At 38.2% G+C, this 22,560-nt stretch overlaps 1 protein-coding gene across 9 annotated transcripts in view; it reads left to right on the top strand.

The window, feature by feature from the left end:
- Positions 1 to 22,560, top strand: part of DST (dystonin) — a 443,403-nt gene that overhangs the window by 100,159 nt on the left and 320,684 nt on the right. For 3 of the 9 annotated variants that reach the window (XM_069487498.1, XM_069487497.1, XM_069487496.1), the window contains exon 1: positions 1,645 to 2,237. The exons of 5 other annotated variants lie outside the window; for them this stretch is intronic. In XM_069487498.1, coding sequence (XP_069343599.1) covers positions 2,147 to 2,237 — 91 coding nt within the window. In that variant the 5' untranslated portion in view covers positions 1,645 to 2,146. Of the gene's footprint in view, positions 1 to 1,644; positions 2,238 to 22,560 lie in introns of those variants that run through there. One more of the 9 variants, XM_069487493.1, reaches the window with a different exon arrangement.

The following is a 22,560-nucleotide window of genomic DNA, read 5'->3' as shown; positions in this document are numbered from 1 at the left end:
ATGTCCTTACTCATTGCAAGGGAGATAAGACAGCTTTGAAAGACCTATGTTTATACATATGTGGTCTGTAAATGGAATGACCCTTAGGGATTTCATTGCTAATGCTTTCATTTCGGGTGTCCCATATGATATCTGTTACTTAATGAACTCATGTGCACGTAAATGCCTATCAAGTTGCAAGAAAACTCTAGTGATCTTAAAGATTTAGTGGGACAAGGGATCAAACTCATTATAAATCAGTGGTCAGAATAGGAGAGAGATGTGATCTTGCTTTGTTTGGAGTAACAAAATTAGACCAATGGCCGAGGAGGAGTTAAGTGTTCCAATTCTAAGTCAAGTTAGTTTTTTCAAGAGTATACAATTTTTTCAAGAGAAACTCATCCTCCTCTAAACATTAATGAAAAGATTTCACGACACCCAGTGAAAAGATTTCACAACACCCAATGCTAGAAAGGAAAAAAAAATTAATCGGGGCAAAAGGTCAGTATATATGAAAAGAGGAAATAGGGAAGAATTGGACAAGAGGTGAGGTGATATAGGTCATATGTTGAACAATGAGCTGGTTTATCTAATAATGATAGCAGTAGTAACAGCTAACATACAGCACTTACTATAGCAACTTATGAGTTAGGCACTGTTATCTCTATTGATGAAGAGAGGCTCAGAGAGGATAAGTAACTTGCTCATGTCACACAGTACGGAGCCAGGATTCCATATAAGGCAGCCTGACTTCAGTCATTACTCGTAAACTTATCCATTTACATGCCTGGGTACCAACTGGTTCCTCCAGTGGACCCTTAAACTCACTTTAGTATGTGATACAGGTCTATCAAATTTAAGGAAACGGTACCCATTTTACTCAATTTAATGGTTACTAGTACTATGTAGAATGAATAATAAGTAGAGAGAAGGAGGGAGGTGACAAAGTAATATGTGGCGTGTATGAACTGACAGGCCCGCGGAGGAGCGCAGCAGCAGATGCCCAGGCGGGCTCTTGGGGGCAGCAGGGAGGGACCGCGGGCTGGTCCTCCGGCAGCCGCGGGAGGCCGGGTGCGCAGGCGCAGGCGCAGGCATGGCCTGGCTGTCAGGCCCTGATGCGCGAGGCCACCTGCAGAGGCCGCCCCGCCCCGTCCCCGGGATGTCCCCTGGGCGCAGACCCCGTGCCCTCCCAGCCCTGTACTGCCATAGTGACCCGAGTCCTCCTATGTCATATGATGGGTTGAAAAAAGTATTTCCAACTCTTCTCCCGATCGCCCTTTCCCTGGGGAGAGCCGCCGTCCTCCAAGCCAGGGGCTGCGCACGTCGGTGGCCACCATCTGCGGCTTTGTTTCCCAGGCACCTGTTGTGGGTCCCAAATAGAAACCTCGCCCTTGGGGATCCGGGGCAGCCAGTGCCCGGGCAGCCAGTGTCCGGGGGTGGGCGTGCTTGGCCGCACGATCCACCCGGGTGGGCGGGCCTGGGGAGGGGGCCCGGGGAGCTGCGGCTCTGCCTGGCAGGGAGGGGCCGAGCGGCGCCGAGGCCGGAGCCGCGCCTGCCGGGGCGCTGACCGCCGCGCTCTCCCCCTCCCTTCTGTCCTCCCCCCTCCTCCCTCCCTCTCTCCGGGGGCGCGGGCGAGTGTCTGCAGCGCGGCGGCCAGGAAATGCCGCAGATGCGCCGCGCAGCATCCCGGGCGGAGGCAGCGCGCCGGTCCTCCCGCACAGCCGCCGCGGCCTCGGCCCGGCCCGGAGCAGGCACCCCGTGCAAGGCCAGGATAGCGGCGGCGCTGGCCGCAGAGGGTCCGGGCGCCCGCCAGCCCCCTCCCGCCCCCGCCGCGCTCCCGGCTCCTGCGCGTGGCGTGGCGCTGCTTGTCGCCGCCCCAGGTCTCGCCGAGATTTGCCGCTGCTGAAACCCGAGAGGGACTCTGGCTCCCGGGAGCCGGCGGCCCACCCGCGGCTAGCCAGGGGGCCTGGGCGTTTCCTCTGCCGGCTCCGGCGGCTGCCGCCCCCTCGCGCCCCTGCTCTGCGTCTCCGGCTTCAGCGCTTTCCCCCAGCCTGCTGCTCCTTCCTCATTTTCAGTTCCCAAGGCTGCGTCTTGCTGACTACGATACTGTCCTGGGGTTACGAGGGGGAGAGGGAATTGGCCAGTCATCGCTTAGATAAACTTCGGCATGGCGGGTTACCTCTCCCCTGCTGCTTACCTGTACGTGGAGGAGCAGGAGTACCTCCAGGCCTACGAGGATGTCCTGGAGAGGTACAAAGGTATGTCTCCGCGCTGGGGCTGCGTGGCTTGGCACGGACCAGCGAGACAACCGTTACCTTTTCTTAACCAGAGGCACCACTGCTTGGGCACAAGTAAACAGGTGTCTGCACCAATCTTGGGAATGGACCAGGTTCTTTTTGGATGGGATTCAGCACCCCGACGCAGGGAGGGCGATGGGGTGGGTGACAGTCCAGAGACGCCCTTGGATGGGCAGTAGAGTTGGGGGGAAGGGGCTTGGTTTCCAAGAAGTACATTGCGTTTTCTCTGCTTGGTAAAAGCTCTTAAGCATTACGCATAATCATAATTCTTCCTGGGAGGGTGGATAATGATTAATTCTTCATGAGATTACTAAGGCATTGCTGCTCCTGCTTGGCATAGGGTATTGGTTAGCCCTATAAAAAAGCTTCTTAAATACATGGACTCTTTCAACGCCGAAAGCATCAATAAATCATTTTTCTTAAAATGATCTTAATGTATTTGAAAAAAGTTTGTGACTATATACTTATTCTGATGTATTGTAAAAATTATTTTATAGCATGATAGATGAAAGACTTTAGTGAGTTTGTTATAAATGTAAACATAAAAAAGTATATTTGGAGATGTTTTTATGCCTACCCTTTATGTTCAGAGAATTCTATGCTAACTTGATGTTGATGTCTCAGTATTGTGTTTACTTTGACTTTATAGTTAAATATAATGTTAAATAAAATAGAAATTGCACCTCTCCATTTTAAGAGTCTTTTTGTCTCTGGACATACATTTTTAAGTGTATGTAGGCATTCTCTTTATTGTGACTCCTAAAACACTCGACACCCAACGGTAGCTCCAGAGGCTTATTTAATAGTGAATAGTGGCCTATTTTCATAGGTTGTATTCGAATGGTTTTGCATCCTTTGAATATTTGCTTTCGGGTTAGTAACTCAATTTCTGTAAATTGAATGGGATTATATGGTTAAAAATGCATGTAGTTTTCTATTAGTAGAAAGAAGTATAAAATCTGGAAATAATATTATAAAATTCTAAATCTCCCAAAAGCTCAAAATTCATCCACAATTATGTTTTATCTCATTCTAGAATATGTTTTATAACTGAACTTGCAATCCATGTAGAATTTTGTAAACAGCACAATCAGAATTCCTTTGTGCCAACACTCTATTGTGTATAATACAGCCACTGAGCAAGTGCAATGATATTTTAGGCTAAAGCATATTTGTAGCATTTTGTGTGTGTGTGTGTGTGTGTGTGTGTGAAATATACTCATGTTTACCTCCATCTTTCCATTTCCAGAATAAGGTTCTTAATGCATTGTCTCCAGAACTTTAAAAATGAGAAATATTGCAATATAGACTAGTAAACCTTATTGAAGAAATACAATTGTGCTCTATAAAGTCAGAAAGAAAAAAATCTGAAAGTTCTAAAGTGTATGTGTTTTATACTTTTGAAAAAATTATGGCTGTATGAATTTCTGTCACATCAAGGTTTACCTCGGTGACACATGACTGATTTCAGGTGACTGAAAACAGAAATAAGTGCTGAATTGACATATAAGTGCTGAAGCAGACATTGTTTAAAAGCTTTTCTTTATTTGCCTTTGGAAATAAAAGGAAATTAAAGATCTGAAGGCCATTGTGCTTCTCACTATACTTTAATCATAACCAAATGATCAGTATTGCTCTTAAACATATTTCTTCAAACATATTGTCTAGATTTCCCTCATTTTCTTTGTGATTTTAAAATATTTAGTTCATCAATTTGTGCTTGGGTTTATAGATGTTCTATGTTTCATTTAGTCTTGGAAAGGAAAGTAAGAGTGTTGGGCTGTGTATCCCATGAAAAGCTAGAGAACTGGAAAACTCATTGTTTTCTGATGTGTTTTGAAGCTAGTTATGATTTCCCATCAGTATCCAATACGATGACTTCACTACAGTGCTTATTATCCTGATGACTTGCTGTGGGGACTGATCTAATCAGAAAAGAATTGTAGGCTTTGAATAGGGAGTGTCAGTTCGCTAAACTTTCAAAGTACAGTTGCTCATTTTCTGAAATCACGCATTGTTCAAAACATTTTATGTTCTCATTTGAACTTAAGAGAGGCTATTTTGATTTTTACTTCTGACAGAGTTTCTTGGTTACAGAATGAGTTTGCATTCATCTAGAATATTATCAGGTTGCCAAGTTATCATATATCCCAGCTGTTGAGTAGTGTAAGTGGTGGAGTCAGCTGGAAGAAATTCAAAATCTGCCTGTTGTCGGAAATGTGGAATAATAATAATCTATAATGTTAGGAATTACGAATATTAGATTTAGAAGGTGAGAGTTTTGTTAGACCTAGTCTTCACACAGCCTTGGAAGGACTTCAAACCAAGCTCTCTGTAGAAAAGCAAGAATAGTGGCAAGTGAGCCCTAATTATTTATGGTGTGGTCTATTCTTGTGTCTTGCGCTGGTCCTTTACTTCTGAGCAAAAATAGGCAACTGTTTGCTGAATCAGAATAACACAGAAAGAGCTATTTGCTACAGAGAAGAGTGCACTGTTCTGATTTATATTCTAATCCTGTTACTTGTAAAATTTACATATTCATAGTCAGAATATTCAGGGCCATCTGATTAAAAAACATCATACTACTTCAGCTGATACCAAAATCAGGGTGAATAAACACATTTATTTTTGAATAAAACATAATTCTTTATTATTGTTTATGCTAGAAATTGCCTTAGTGGCTTTCTTTTATTAATATATCTATAGTAAATTATCCTGTGTATTTACCATGTGATACAAAACATTTTTAGTAGCTTAGCTTAAAAGATACAGCATGGGATTTCTCTTGTTTTTCTTATCAAGTCTAAGAAAATTAACCCATATACTGTTATCATAAATGATTAGTTAGCTGTCACTTAAATCTGTGAAATTCTGCTGTTTGAGTGTCATTGGGAGATTTTATTTTCCCAACACATTGTATTTTTTTATATAAGTGAGAAAATGAGATGATTAATGTGAACTCAAATTTTATTCTATACATTTTAGATTTAATTAAAAACATTAAATTATTTTGGTCCAACAAAATGGTGATTTTTCTATTGATCTGGAAATTAATCTGTTGTCCCCAGACAATTGTAATGCGTGTTGCATTATCATTCTCTGTGTAAGCTAAATGGACAATTTTGTTACTTATCTATAATATCACTTAAAAAAACTCTTCTATTATGTAGACCAGCGGTCCCCAACCTTTATGGCACCAGGGACTGGTTTCATGGAAGACAATTTTTCCACAGATGGGGGGTAGGGTGGGGGGATGGTTTCTGGATGATTCAAGTGCATTACATTTATTATGCAGTCAAACCTCTCTGCTAATGATAATCCATATTCGTAGCCACTCCCCAGTGCTAGCATCACTGCCTCTGCTCCACCTCAGATCATCAGGCATTAGAGTCTCATAAGGGGCATGCAAAGCAGATCCCTCACACTCGCAGTTTACAGTAGAATTCTGGCTCCTATGAGAATCTAATGTGGCTTCTGATCTGACAGGAGGCAGAGCTTATGCAGTGATGCAAGATATGGGGAGCTGCTGTAAATACATATGAAGTTTTGCTCACTCACCTGCTGCTCACTTCCTGCTGTGTGAGCCAGTTCTTAATGAACTGGGACCGGGTCTGCCCGCCCTGGAGTTGGGAACTGCAGATGTCGCACATACTTTTGAGTATTTGCCTTAGTACTTTCTCTCATTAGGGTTATATAATTCTGCTTGTGTGCACAATGACAAAAGGAACTAAGACTACCATAGTTTTCATTCTCATTTTCAGTTCAGTTTTATGGCCTTTATAGATATGTGATTGGTAAAAATCTCGTCATTTTACTCTAAACCAACTCTGGTATTCAGCTGAATTGAAAGTTAGAGTATAAAGGTTTCAGGGAATTTCTTCCTCCTTCATACAGTGGTGATTTTGCTCAGTGGTTTTGAGTTGGCTCCCAGGATTCTGCAAAACCTTGATTTCAGATTTCATCTGCTCATGCTGTGTTCATGGTTTAATAGTCAGTTATGTAATAAGTGAACTTAAAAAATTATTTTTTAAAATTTCAAAATACAAAGAGGATACAGATGTTTTTGATACGTGGCTTGAGTCAGAGCTGTAAATGTGCCCATCATCACCCGAATCGTGTTCACTGTACCCATTAGGTGGGTTTTTGCCCTTCTCCTCCTCCCCCCAATAAGTGACTTTAACTGTATTGCATCATGATAATGTTATATTGTAGCTAGTTACAACAGCATTAGTCTGAGCCTTTTCTTTTAAAAATGAAACAGGCTTAACCTGGTGAATATTGGTTAAGATTATGTTTGTCTGTTTGTAACAGAAAACAGGTGATAATGCTTAACCAAATGGATGTTTTCTTTTTCTCAGGTATGGGAAGGTCCAGGGTAGGCAGACCTGGGTTGTAGCGGACGCCCATTTGCTAATTGGGAGCCACACTCCAATTATTTCTGCTTAGCCACTTACAGTGTATCATGTGGTTGTTTTGTGATCACAACATGGCTGCTCCTTTTCCAACCATTGCGTCTCGGTTGTAACTGAGAAATGTTCTTGGGGCCACCCCTGTCTACCAACAGACTAGGAAAGGTAGATTTTTTTAAGCTGGCTCCATTTAGTGCCCTGAACAAAATTGAAGTTCTGTTTGTAAAGAATAAGGAAAGCATGACTATTCATTTTGCAACCAGCAGTGTCTGGCACGTGAAGGGTAAAGTGTCTATGCTGAAATTGGAAACTTAAAGTTTGGATACATGTTAATAACCATAACACAATATATTTGCCTTCACTAAAGTTTGAGGGAATATCTCAGAGCTCCATGAAGTCCCTGAGGATTTTCAGAATGACACAATCGAATTTTTTTTTTTTTTTTTTTGGTGCTATGATCTTACTCTGTTACCCAGGCTAAAGTACAGTAGCGTCGTTATAGCTCACTGCAACCTCAAACTCCTGGGCTCAAGCGATCCTCCTCCCTCAGCCTCCTCAGTGGTTGGGACTACCGAAGTGTACCACCCCACTCAGCTAATTTTTGTATTTTTTGTAGAGATGGGGGTTAGCTATGTTGCCCAAGCTGGTCTTGAACTCCTGGCCTTGAGCAGTTCTCTGACCTTGGCCTCCCAAACTGCTAGGGTTACAGGTGTGAGCCACTGCATCTGGCCTGAATGTTTTATAATGTTACAACATGGGTTTGAAAAGTAATTTCCACTAAATATTTAGGATTTAAATTGGCTGAAGAATTTTTTTTATTGTCTCACACTATAAGGAGCATGCATCAGTTCAGGAATGTGAGCAATTATTATCGATAGATACTGTTAGTGAATTTAACTTTGAATTTCAAATATACTGATACTCTTTTTAGTTTCTTTTGTTCTGGCTTATTATCTCAACACTTATTTCGTCAATTTAGTCAGGAACTTTAAAAAAGCTTTATGCTTTTTAAAACTTTAAGTTTTTTTTATTGTTTAATTTGGAAATTCTTATTTTCTGGATCCACAACGATTTTAGGTAATAAATGTAAGGACTGGTGGAGAGAACAATTTATTATCTTAATGTTGTTTTGTAATCTGGCAAAGAAGTGCTTGTTTTTATGCCTTTGGGTCATGTGTGCCTCAGGATCCTGGCTGTGTAAGGAGCCGGAGTGTTTAACCAAAGTGACTTCATGAAATTGGATATTATGAAAACATCTGAAGATATAGAGGTGACAAAAAGATGGAATATCATGTGTTCATTTCTGTTTTAGTTCCACAGCCGAGCATAAAAATGTATAAAATGTAACCGAACAAATTGAGGGTGAGAAGATGATTTGTAGTTCAGAATGTTTAAGATTATTTCATATTAATTAAAAAGAAACCCAGAAGCTTCTGTTACATGCATGGGTTGCTTTGAGGAAAAAACAGGAAAGACTTGTGTGTGTTTCTCAGCTCTTAGTAATTTAGGGATTACATTCTACCTACTCCCAAAGAGGATATCAGCCAGCTATTTGCTCATGTGTGCCATTGTTTCCGTAAGTGATCAAATAGACCTTCTTCTCCTTCTTCCTTATCCTTACTGCAACTTCATTTGCTGTTATTTTCCACCCTACTTGGGTATCTTCCAAAAGAGGAAGCAAATAATTCTGCTTGGGTTGAGTGTTGGGGAAAGCTTGTATTTAGGATCAAATGGGATTTTACCCTGTGAGGAGGTGAAAAGTACCAGCGAGGACAACTCAGAGAGGAAAAACTATGACTGTTCCATTTCATTGGCATAACCACTGAACTGAGTTTGAATATTTAGCTGAAGTGCACAGTAGGTTTTAGGGATAAGATTGGATAGATTATAGGTTATAAGAAGATGGAGATGGATGAGTGATGGAGGGTTATGTTTTACCAGATTGAAAAGGTCTTAAATGCCTTGCCCAGGGCGGAGTTTGAGCTTTATTCTGTAGGTAGGGCGGGGGACTCCTGGTGATCTTCAGCAGGATGTCAGATAGATTTTAGAGAGAGAACTGCAGCAGCAATATGGAGGATTGGGTGGAAGGGAAGACTCAGGAGGCAGGGAGACAGGTTAGGAGGCTACTGCAAAATTATGGTGGTTGGAATAGAAGGCTGATTCAAAAGAAATTTCAGAAATTGTCAGGTTGGCTGATTGGTTGGTTCTATATGTGGGAACAGGAAGGGGTGCAACAATTTTGTTGTTGAAGTTATGTTCAAAGAAGGCTTGGTGTTTTCTTTATAATTTGTTAAAAAATTTGTATTATGTGTTTATTAGAAAGCATGTTTCTGAAATAAATTTTTAATATTAATCATTAGTAAACCTTCCTTGGTAGTTAAATAGAGTGAATAATATTTTGCTTGACCTTGGAAATACAGCAAGTAGTGTGCCCTAGAAAACTAGAATGTTCTATTTAACATTCTAAATGTTAACATGCTAACATTCTTTAGAGCTCCTTAACTAATACCTTATCAGTCTTCTTGTTGGGAATCCTCTGAGCATGATTAGTAGCATCGTAGAGCAGTGAATCTGTTTTCTATAAGCAAATAAAATAATTGCTTTTTAAAAGTAGGTATAAATGAAAAAAATTTTAATATATTTCAATAATTTTAAAAACTTGATTTCACAAAGCCTCTTAATTTATTCATTTTTTCCTACATAAACTTCAGCAAATATGTAGAGTCAGTTTGGATTGGTATATAAGAAGTTCAGTGGTTATATGTTCATTTAATATAAGTTCTCAGCTATCTTAGAATTTATGCATTAAGCCTTTAATTTTTAACTTAAAATTATAAAAATAGCAACTACCATTTATATGCCTACCTACTTATATACGAGGCATGGTGCTGGGTATTGCCTGTGGAAAAAAATGTATATATATGTACTTTCTAATTTGCATAACTCTATAGCTACTGCCGTTTTACAAATAAGGAAATTGAGGATGAGAGAAGTTAATTTTCATGAAATCATATAGCTGTAAGTGTTAGCAATGGCATTTGAACATCAAGTGTATGTTTGGCATAAACTATATGAGTGTCATTATATTGACTGGGAAATGCTGCAGAAATAGTTTTTATGAGAATATGTTTATTAGAATGCTGATTTTGATTAATATTAGAACTTTTTGAGGTGTGTTAAATGGATGCATGAAATCAAAATTAATAGCTTAAACATTTATAAAGATTATTCAATTTAAATATTAAATAGATTTTGGAGGTTGAACTGTCAGCTGTACTATAAATTCTAATGATTAGATAGCCATGAAAGGAAATAAAATTTTACTATGAGCATTTCCAGTGTATATTTAGGTTGAGGAGATTTTGAAAAGAATGAAGTTTTTGTAAATGTCACCAATGAATGTGGCTGCTTTGATACATGCCTAAAATGTTTCCTGGAAAGAATCGTGACAGGGAGTTGACAAAGTCTTGATTTTTCTCTAGTGGGTGAAAGTATTTCCCAGTGAATCTTGGTATTAAAGATATTATACAAAGATACTGTTGTCCCAGTGAATTAAAAACATGCCCTTATATTCAGTGTTACAGATCTCCATGCTATCCATGCCAATGGAACAATTGGTATTCTTGATTTTTGGCATGAAGTAATACTATTTGGTAGTTTATTTTAACCCCATCTTTATTAACTCAGTGAGGTAGACACTGGGTTAATAAACGTGGGATAAGATAGGGCATATGAAATATTCTGAGCAGTGTAGATTGCACAGGTAATCAGTGAATGAGGTAGACCTAAGAACTCAAGTCCTCTCACTCTTCTTAGGCCAGTAGGCTTTTTCTTTCTTTCTTCCTTTCTTTTTTAATTAATAGACTATTTTTTTTAGTGGTTTTAGGTTTACAGCAAAATTGAGCAGAAAATACAGAGTTACCATATATTCCCTCCCCTTTCTCTATAGTTTCCCCTATTGACATCTTGTATTGGTGTGGTACATTTATTATAGTTGATGAACCAATATTGATACATTATTATTAACTAAGGTCCATAGTTTACATTAGGGTTCCCTCTGTATATAGTTCTATAGGTTTTGACAAATGCATAATGTCATCTATATTATACATAATAGTTCTACAGCTCACCAGATTCTCTGTGTTCAACCTATTGTCCCCCCAATCCCTGATCTTTTTGCTCTCTCTATAATTTTGTGTTTTCCAGAATGTCATATAGTTGGAATCCTATAGTATATAGTCTTTTCCCACTGGCTTCTTTCACTTAGCAATATGCATTTAAGATTCCTCCATGTATTTTCATGGCTTGATAGCTCATCTGTTTTGCTGAATAATAGTCCATTGTGTGAATGTACCAAAGTTTATTTATCTAGTCACCTGCTGAAGGACATTTTGGTTGTTCCTAAGTTTTGGCAGTTATGAATAAAGCTGCTGTAAACAGCGGTGTACAGGTTTTTGTGTGGACATACGTTTTCAAGTCACTGGCCAGGCACCGTGGCTCACGCCTGTAATCCTAGCACTCTGGGAGACTGAGGTGGGAGGATCCCTTGAGGTCAGGAGTTCGAGACCAGCCTGAGCAAGAGTGAGACCCCATCTCTACTAAAAATAGAAAAATTAGCCGGATGTTGTGGTGTGTGCCTGTAATCCCAGCTACTGGAGAGGCTGAGGCAGGAGGGTCACTTGAGCCCAGGAGGTTGAGGTTGTTGTGAGTTAGGCTAATGCCATGGCACTTGACTCAGGGCAGCAGAGTAAGTCTCTGTCTTAAACAAAACAAAACAAAACAAAAGTTTTCAAGTTATTTGGGTAAAGGAGTATGATGCTGGATCATATGGTATATTTAGCTGTGTAAGAAACTGTTAAACTATCTTCCAAAGTGGTTGTACCATTTTTTATTTCTACCAGCAAAAAGTGAGAGTTCCTGTTGCTCCACATCATTTTCAGCATTTGATATTGTCACTGGTTTGGATTTTACCCATTTTGGTACGTGTGTAGTGGCATCTAGTTCTAATTTGCAATTCCCTAGTCACATATGATGTGGGGATCTTTTTATATGCTTATTTGCCATCTGTATATCTCCTTTGATGAGGTATCTGTTCAGATCTTTTGCCCACTTTTAAATCAGGTTGTTTTCTTATTGTTCAATTTTGAGTTCTTTGTGTATTGTGGTTTATCAGATATGTTTTGCAAATGATCAGTAGCCTTTTTATACCATTTCCTCCTTTTGTCACCTTTGAACTACTGCATATTTTAGATATTATTTAAATAAATAAGGGCCTCGTTATTTTCTTTCACATGATCATAGTGTTCTTAAGTACTATTTTGTTTTGGCTAAGTACACTGTATCTTGTACCTATTTGGGAGAGTCCTGTGTGGTGGCTCAGAATTCAGCAATCTGACAGTTTGCTTTGGTATATCTACATATGCTGCTGCAACTGCAGTTCAGGTATCCAGTTAGTTGTCAGCTATGTTGCTTCATAACACTTGAGTCTAAAATTAGTTGAACTGTTCTATTTTAAGGATAGACTGAACTTAGTAGTCCATGTCCTGTAAAATATGTGAAAGTTAAACTCATAGGATATTGAATTGCTTCTTTTAGAATGCAATCAGAAGTAGAGTTGGATAGAAAGTAGTCTGTTATAGTTTTTAGAAAGTTTTTGTTATGCTGATTTGATTATAGCCTGGGTGTAATGCTGTATGTATTAATATATAGTATCTAAGAAGCTAAGATTTTATACTGTTGCCCCTCAGAGTTAAGACAATGCTTTTATGTAAATGGTTATGTGTGAATTTTAAAATGAGTTGAGTTAGAGAAAGATTATTTGAATTTTCTTTTAGCATATTTTACAAGAGCCACAGCCTCTAAATATTTATGAATGCTGGAACACCACTGACTAGAAAAAAGTGAGTGATTAAAGGAGTATTGGTTGTTCATTTTGTGATCTTTGTGATAACCTTGTCTGTGTAACAGAAACTAGAGAATATTGAAAATATTTGGTAGGTGAAAAGCTGAGAGATTGAAATTCAGAGTTTTATTTTCTCATATAGTATGAATTTTATACCTCTTTAAGTGAGAGTTTATACATATGAAGGCATTTTACAGTAATATTTGAATGTGTCCTTCAAGCAATCTCAGAAGCTATAACAACTGCTATAGATAATTTGTAGTCTTTATACTTTTTCTTTGAACGTTTTTGGAGGGTCTAAAGCAGAATTAAAGGATTTAAAATTATAGAAAGCAAGATGCAGGAATATTTTAGTTTTCTTTTGGAAAGACAGGCAGAGATGTACTTAATATCTATCCCTTTCCATTTAGAAAACTATATAGAAATTTAAATTTGTGCTTCAGTGGAATTAAAATGATAAAACACTGTAAATAGAATGAAATACTTTTATAATTAGCATTCCTTTGGAAGCATTCAAGCAACATTGTTTCCAACCTTTCTCATATTTCTAGTCAGAAATTAATTGATTATATGCTTCAGGTGAACAAAGTACTATGCAATATATCCTTTGCTCTCCCACTCCCATCATATCTCGTACTCAACCTTTCCCTAGAAAAACTGGGAAGAGATGAAGCACTTGGGGCCAGGAGAAGTAGATTTTCACCAAATTGGAACATGTGGTTTAATTGTAAATACTTATTCATCTTATACTTAAAAAATATGCAAAGGAATCAGGGCCTACAGAATGAAGAGGAACACATAGGTTTGTAGTTTCTCTGTGCACAGTGTGGTGAGGAAGGTGGACCAGCTCTACTCATTTTAAGTGAATGCTATGGAAGAGGAGTGATCCCTGAGCATCTGGGGATTTCGCAAGCTGGGTTGGCATTTGAAGACAGGTGTAATTGCATTTGGGGCAGGCAGGCTTTGTATTGTTTGTGTGGGGGTGGATGGTGTGGACAGAGGGTTTTCTCAACCTTACCATTTCATTTGGATGATCTTACCTTGCGTTTCACTCTTTGCATTGTAGGAAAAGCATTATCATAATGGTTCCATTAGGACTTTCTTATAAACAAGAAAGATTTTGCTATATAGGTAATCAATGTTGAGTTGAAAATTTTATCCTCCGTTTCTGTTATACAGAATTCTGTTAAACAGAATTCTTCTGTTATAAGAATTCTGTTATACATAAATATATTATCAAATCTAAGGGTTTAGTAGTAAGAAATAATTTATAGATAAGGTTCAGCAAATGTAGAGTGAGACATGGTATAGGAAACTCTGAATTAGATTGCTGATCATAATAATTTTAGCATCTTACATATTTATCATATTTTTACATATATAATGCAATTTAATTCTTCTAACAGCTGAGTCAAGTAACATAGGTGCCAGTGACCTTATTTTATAGCCAAGGAAACCAGGCCTCCATGATTGCACTGACTGATTGGCCATCTGGGGACTAGGATTCTGGTTTTCTGATCACCAGTCCAGAGAACACTCTACTATAGATTATTGTGTCCATCCGTATATGCAAAGTTGTTATTAATAATATTGACTATAAGTAATATATATGTGGTGAGCAGTGAGTAGTCACTGTTTAAGTAAATAGCAATTGAATGCTTTCTGAAATTGTTGGTAGAGGTCCATATCCAGGAAGAAGTATGGTTTACTTTTTGTTTAATGTGGTTTTGGGCTACCATAATCCATAAACTTTAGTGAAAAAGTCTATTGCTGACTGTAGAGGGTTTAGTTACTTGAAGGAAAAACTCCATTATCTCTTATTTCTGTTGTTAATTGAAGCAGCTCTTAAAATTAGAGAGTTATACATTTAGACAGAAAAACAATCCCATTGACTAAAGATATAATTTCTGTAGTACTCACTGACAAAGGAGGAACTATTATAAGTTCTTGGGGAAACATGGAAAGAAAAGCTATGACACATATTTGCTAACACTCTTGGAAAATAAAAAACTATACAGAATATGAGTGAAAAATAATCTGTAATTCCAGTATTCAAATACACTAATCAATTTGCTGACATATTTCCTTCTCCTTTTCTGTTTCTGTTTCTCTTTACTCCTTCATATAGAAGACTTAAAAATTTGGACCACTGTGTATAAAGTTCTTTATCCTGCTTATTCGCTTAATATATTATGGCATTTTCTAATTTAATATTGTTTCAAACCATTTTAAATGCATGATGCATGCATTCTATTATGTATTGGTGACAAGCATTGTCATGGAACATTTAAGCAATTTTGTGTCCTGATAGTTTTTGGTTAATATTATTGCACTGGTATCTTTCCATCTAATTACAAGCTTCAGTAAACTTTTTCAAGATAAGAAGGAAGTCATGTGGATTATATAAACCACTTAGCAATTAACTATTCATAAGATGCTGCCTAATTCATGATTGAGTAGATTCTTGAGTTATATATCCAATTTAAAAATTCTAATCACTCTGAATTCTAGAAATTCAACAATAAAGGAAGCAATTACTAATAATCAGCAGATCTGGTTTCCATTCCTAGCTCTTACACTAACTAGCTAGTCTTGGATGGCCTATAAATTAAAATGAATAATTGCTAAGGTTCCTAATCATCCTATAATACCTGCCTTAATTAATTATTTCATCATTTATTTATTTCCTGAGTGTTTCTTATGTGTCAGTGAGTATGTTAGCTCCTTAGAGTGATAGACATAAGAGGGTGAGTGGGCTTTTATATTTTTTGTTGGATTATGAATGTATGACTTTATACTGATACGGTCTGTTTGGTTATCCTTGACGGCATTTTCTGACATACTTTCCATTTATTGTTTGTGGCATCCACCTCATTTTTTATTTTGGAAATGATCACCTTATTCATGGTTTTAATTTTTTTGAGAAACTATTACTGATTCCTTTTGAAAATGCTTTTAAAATATCTTCTGGATTTTTGATATAGTTCATAATCATTTATTGTATTTGCATTTCATTACTTATGCTAGTCTTCAAGACTGTATTATTTATTAATGACATTGAATCAAGGAGTACTTTGGGAGATTAGATTTATCTGTAATGACTGAAATAGAACTTAGAAAAAAAATTCACATTTTTAAAAGTTTTTCCACTCTCATTATGTGCACTAATGGTATGTAAACTGAGTGTGGGCAAATGACCTCTTTTTGGAAGTTTTAAAATTATTGTCCATTTTATCACTATATGTTGTTCTGCAAGTCTATGTCAGTGTTTTTTTTGTGTGTTTAGTTAAATGATCACCATATACAGTCTTGAGGGAGGGCTTAAATGCTGTCCCCTCTAAGTCTTCTTCTTTCATCTCTGGTTAAATGGAAGATTTCTTTCATGGTTCTTTTAATTCCTTGCTTTAGCAATGAACCTGAATAAGCAATTTCTGGTTGGCTATTTCTTTCCCCAAGATTTTTAAGCCAAGATTTTCTGAGTCTAGGTAGAGCTACAGCCTGGGGACTAGTGATTGTGATGTTTAGCCTTGAGGTGGCTTGATTCTGGGGAGGCTGAAGCTGTTTAAACTTGTTTTTCCCTTCTCTTGTTCTGTTTTCTCCCTTCCCCCATTAACAGAACTGTGGGGTAGTTCTGCATCTAATCCTGATTCCCATCTCTAAACTGCCCATCCTTTGATAATTACCATCACTTGTGATTGAGTGGGTTGATTTTCAGTCATTTCATTTTATACTCAAGAAAACTGAAGTCCTGAAAAGTGGGGTTTGTAAAGGAAAAAGCAAGATCTAAACTGAGGTCTCCTGATTTCCAGTTCTACACATTGCTCAGTCTCCCTTTTTACTTACTGGTGGATGGAAGGGGTGCTTTCACTGGCTATATCCAACTCAATGAAAAAGCCAAGAATTACTATAGAGAAGTAGTAAAGGCAAGAATCTAGAAGAAATGAGTGGAAAAAGTGAAGCAATAGCAGAAATAGAAGTAGTGATGTCAGTGTTATTCTTTACATACCATGAGAGGAATGCTGAGGTTTCAGCGTTTCATATGATGTTAATGTATTTTAGAGACTGCATTATGTCAGTGATGATAAATTGCATGCAGCAGGCTCATCAGTGTTCTGGGGCTTCAAGACATTGATTAAGCCCAATATAAATTGGAGTTATAATGCAATGAAATAGTCCCGCACTTTGAAGGATTGAATGACAATTTGGCTGTAGCTTGGACCAGTCTATGGCTGTCTGGCTGTTTCCTGGTTAACTGTAAGATCCAGGCTCCAGGCAGGCAGATCCAGGCCACTGACCATCCCCATACATCACCCCTCCTCATGGCCCCCATTCCCAGGATCTGCTGGAAACCAGAGCCTTCCATTCTCCTCTGGATGGGGACTAAATAGAGGAAAATATGATGCTATGTGGCCTCAATTCTAACACATTTAGAGAACAGGGGCAGCAGTGGAAGTGATGAAAAGTTTGAATTTGCTCTCATCTCAAATGGGCATATGGTGTGTGTATGTGGGGGAATGTGAAGGAGGAAGGAGCAGGGAGAAAAGGAGAGAGAGGGCCCTGTTGTTTCTGGGAACTTGGGAGATAGAGGCTCTTAAGGGAATGGTAGCCTGACTCCATGCCTCATCTTTTGGGTCTCCACACATGCGTTTTACACATACACACCCCCTTCCTCCCCTGCTCAGTTCTGTTTCATCTGGGTGTCTCAATCTCAGTTTCCTCTATGGTGACAGTATGTAAGTATATGGTTGGGAAGGATGTGAACTGGAAAGTGTGTTTCCAATATGAACATACCTGTTGTATATATTTATTAAACATTTTTATGGATCTAATGTTATATATTTTAATTATTCTAAATTGACGACACAATGTCAGTATATATTGTGCATTGATAATGTTTTACCATTTTTTAAATTAAAAATATAGCTTTGCATTAGCCTAGATTGTCTAGCCTTCATTTAAACCAGTGGTCCCCAACCTTTTCGGCACCAGGGACCGGTTTCATGGAGGACAGTTTTTCCACGGATGGTGGGGTAGGGGGAGGGGAGGAGCTCAGGCAGTGATATATGTGAGCCATGGGGAGCGGCTGTAAATACAGATGATGCTTTATTTGCTGGCTCACCTCCTGCTGTCCATCGCCGCCACCTCCTTCCCAAGTTTCATGGAAGACAGGAGGGGAGTGGGTGGCGGAACTCTGCTACCTGGTCCCTAGCAGGCTGTGGACCCAGACCGGTACCCCTGGTACTGGGGGTTGGGGACCGCAGATTTATTTATTTATTTGTTTATTTAGAGACAGAGTCTTACTAGAGTGCCCATGACGTCAGCCTAGCTCACAGCAACCTCAAACTCCTGGGCTCAAGTGATCCTCCTGCCTCAGCCTCCCAAGTAACTGGGATTCTAGCCGGGCACCACCACTCCCTGCTGATTTTTTCTATTATAGTAGAGATGGGGTCTCACTATTGCTGAGGCTGGTCACAAACTCCTGACCTGAAGCAATCTTCCTGACTCGGCCTCCCACAGTACTGGGATTATAGGCATGAGCCACCACGCTGGTGGGGGACTGCAGATTTAAAGAGCATTTTTTTGACCAGGCTTGGTGGGTCACGCCTGTAATCCTAGCACTTTGGGAGCTGAGGCAGGAGGATTGCTTGAGCCCAGGAGTTTGAGGTTGCTGAGAGGCTATGATCACACCACTGCACTCCAGCCCAGTGCACAGAGTGAGACTCTGTCTCAAAAACAAAACAAAACAAAACAAACAAACCCCTAAACTCCCACATTTTTAAGACAAAATGTGTTATAAGTTGGCTGTTTGGAGTTTATAAGTGAATTTCTATAGCACAACTCATTGGTTAATTGGAGATAGCTGGCAAATTTTTGTGGGGACGTCTAGAAAGAAATTTAAAGGATCTTAGGAAAAAAACCTAGAAATAAGTGGTGTTTTTTTTTTTGTTTTTTTTTGTTTTTTTTTTGTTTTTTTTTGTTTTTTTTTTTTGAAATAAGGGTTTTGTTAAAGTTAGTAACCATTTTTATTCTGATCTTCCAAAAGCGTTCATGGTAACATCCAGTAATGGCAAGAATGTGGGGAAACAGTACTCTCTTGGGCTGCTTATGAGAGTGTGACTTGTTACCACCTTTGGGAAAGGAGGTTGCTGCTGAAGTCACGTATAGTCCTTGACCCATCAATATTTCACAGTTTTTCCTACAGGTAGAATTTAAGTGCAAGGATATTTATTGTGACATTATTTATAATAGCAAAATACCAGAAACAACCTGAATGACCATGAGTAAGGAATAGTTGAATAAATTTTGATACTTGAATGTTAAGCAACTAATAAAGAATATGAGTTAGATTGCTAAGCATTGACCTAAAACATTTCCCCCATATATTATTAAGGAAAATTAAAAGGCAGAGGACAGTATATTTGGCATTTTTATTAGAAAAAAAGAGAAAAAATTCTATACACAAAAGAGAGAGCTAGGAAAAGACAGAAACCAAACTGTTAACAGTGGTTACCTCTAAAAAGTGAGTTTTTTTCCATCTCTGTGTTTGACATTTTAAAACACATATTTGTTACTTCTGTAATAAATAAAAATACCACCACAAATAAAGTAGGAAGTTTAAAAGAAGAAAATTATTAAATATTTGCATGAATATGAAATATTACTGGTTTTTGAGAACAGCTTCCTCCATGTGATTGTGACAGGTATAATTTATAAGTAACATTGTGGGTATTAAGTGACATTGACTTAATAGACCATCTGGTGCTTTCATAAACAATTTACAGACTTACTGTTTGTGTGGTCGTTTATGGCCGAGGTGGTCCATTATGGCCCTAGCTATTATTTTCAGTGTCTGATTTGATCATATACTTACAGGCTGTCTTCTTAGGCAAAGTCCTGTGGGGCGAGAAGACACTGACTTAATAGGTCAGACAAATGTTACACTGATTTCTAAGGAGTGCTGTCCTAAGCCAGAGTACCCATTTGTTTCTTACCTAACTTAATTTTTCCATTCATTTATTTAACAAATTACATAAAACTTTATTGAGTGCCCATAACATATACAAAGATGAAAAAAGATAATGTTGCCTTCCTTTAGGAGATCTCAATGTGTTGGGAAAAACCGTCTGGATGAATCATGGAGCATTTAAGGTGTTGTACATGCAGTATGAATAAAGTACTCTAAGAGTAACTTTCTTAAACCATCTACCTGGTGAGGTAGTGTGTTCTGTACCCATTCACTTGTTTCTTAAAGTTTTATTTCTCTGACGGTAGGAATAAAGAGATTTTAGTAGACTGCTCTTATAGTACAACTTCTTTTTCTGTGAATTGGAATGTAAAATAACCCCAGGATTATAAGGAAGTACTTAATGCTAAATGATGATATGGAAATATAGTAGGGAGATTAAGGAAAATCAAGTTGAATACTTGCTTATAGTATTATCAAATAACAGAAAATAGAATACTTTTGAAGTGTACAAGATCAAGTAGGGAAATTGTAGAAAATATTTTTCATTTAAGTCTTTTTAATACCTCTACTGCTTATCATAGTGCTTGGCATACTATAAATGTTCAATAATTATTTTAACAAAAGATTGAATGAATGAATTTCTACTGAGGGTTCTGGGCTTTAAGATTTTCTGAATTCAGTTTGTTAACCAAGCTCACTTTACGTAATAGTTCCAGTTAAGTACAATAATTTAACTAATTTTCTTCCAGCAGTTCTAAAACTGCCAAGCAGATGAAGTTTGAAATAACTTTGTAATTTTCAAAAAGTATACACATTACCTTACTTTGTGCTACATAATTTCTTTCTGTAGGAAGATAGGTAAAATGAACTGTTGCCATAGTGTATGACAAGCAATACTATATGGAGAAGATAAGGTTCAATTTGGATAAAAGTAACATAATGCTGAACCATGTGGAGGAAGCTCAGAATAGGAGAGTGCCCATAAACAACAATGGCAAAATTCATGGACAGGCTGATATAACAGACTGAATTTGTTGGGAACTCAGAATTGTGTTGCCTCACAGTGTTATTTGTTTACTTGAGAGACACTGTAGCATTTTAAAGCAGCTGTTTATAATTCTGGAACCTTTAAATATAAAAGTTCTAAAGGTAATTGTAGGCTGGGCTTCATGGCTCACATCTCTAATCCCAGCAATTTAGGAGGCCAAGGCAGAAGAATTGCTTGAGCCCAGGAGTTTGAGACCAACTAGCCTGGGGAACATAGCAAGTCCCTGTCTGTACAAAAAAAAAAAAGAAAAGAAAAGAAAAGAAAAAAGAAAAATTAGCCAGGCCTGGTGGTAGTTCCAGCTACTTGAGAGGCTGAGGCAGGAGGATCGCTTGAGCCCAGGAGTTGGAGGATATAGTGAGCTATGATCCTGCCACTGTGCTCCAGCCTAGATAACAGAGCAAGACCCTGTCTCTAAAAAAATAAAATAAAATAAATAAAAAGTGTATTGCTAAAGTCAGCACAAATATAGTAGCTTCAGATAACAGGAAGTTTAATGCTACCTTTTCTTTGATTTTAATGATTAAAGGATCTAGAAAATTTTTGCTGCTACAAACTTTTCCTTTTTTTTTTTTTTTTTTTTTTACCTTAGCGGTAATACTCTTTTGAGTCTCCCAGCTCCTTTCTGATAGTTCTCTACCTGGCATCAAAGTTTCCTTACATGTACATACGTGATACTCAGATTACCCCTTGCAGGTCTCTGGAATTTGCTCTTGTGCAGCTCTTTCTGGTTCTCTGCGCTGCAAATTCTAGTTGTTTTGACCTCCTCAAATGAACTGTGTCTCTTCACCTGAGGGAGACTGTAACCTTCCCCTGAACCTTCCTCCCACCCCTCACTGTATCCTGGGGAAACTTTCTCCTGGCAGTAAGCTGGGGTATCAGTAGGACTCACCTTCTCTGTTTCTTTTCTCAGAGATCACTGTCACCTGTGCTGCCTGTTGTCTAATGTCCAAAAATTGTGGTTTCATAACTTGTTTCTATTTTTAATTATTTAAGGTGAGAGAATATATCTAGTCCCTGTTACTATTATGCCCAGAGGTAGAAGGTCCTCCTTTTCTCTTTAAGGCCCATATGTATATAAAATTTACATTAATTTTATTTTATTAGAATTAGATAGATTATACAAATGTTGTAGACTTGCAGTCCTCTAAGCCCTTAATATACAGTTTATCTTCATGTTTATTAAGTTCTTTCTGTTTGATGGAAGCTCTGAACTGAGCTTGGTGATAGACCAGCAAGGAAAAAAGTATGGTTCTTGTTCATGCATTTGCCTTTGTGTTAGGCTAATCTTAAAAATGTAAAAGTTGTTGTGTAGCTGGAGTGTTAAGATGTGATAAGTAAGATTTCTATATTTTCCCAGTAATGTGAATGTTTCTATCTATATGATATTTAAATTTGGGTCAGTTTAATAAAACTATGTTATAGTTGGACAGGCAGAGAGGAAGCATTCTTTTTGTAGTAGCAGTACATTTATTCTGAGTAATGGAGCAGAATCGTAATGCTGAGATTGTATAATTTAGCTCCTACATTTTATGTCTGAGAAGAATTAGGCTCAGGAATACTAAGCTCATAGAACTAGTTAGTACCAGAGGTGGAACTGAAGGCTGGGTATTCTAATTTCTAGTTTAATGCTTTTTCCACTTAATCATGCTGACCTAAGAAAGTCCTTGTACTCAATAAGCACCCAGACACATGTGCTATACTTCCTGTTCCTCCTGGTCCTGAGCAAGTAGGGTTCAGGAACCTGAGGGCCCAGCCAGCCTGCTTTCTTGCAAGCTTCATTCTGTGCTGTATAAACACTGCCACACTTTTGACATGAATCAAAATATTTAACTGATATCTTTGAACACACGGTGCATATATTGCACTGGGTCCTAGCACAAGACATGCCATGAGTAATTGGAAGGCGGTTGTAGTCCTTGACCCTTGTTTTGAAAGTTAATATTTATGTTTCAGCTAGA

Source organism: Eulemur rufifrons, chromosome 15 (assembly GCF_041146395.1).
Source record: "Eulemur rufifrons isolate Redbay chromosome 15, OSU_ERuf_1, whole genome shotgun sequence".
Classification (NCBI taxonomy): domain Eukaryota; kingdom Metazoa; phylum Chordata; class Mammalia; order Primates; family Lemuridae; genus Eulemur; species Eulemur rufifrons.
This window is presented reverse-complemented; position numbering and strand designations above follow the sequence as displayed.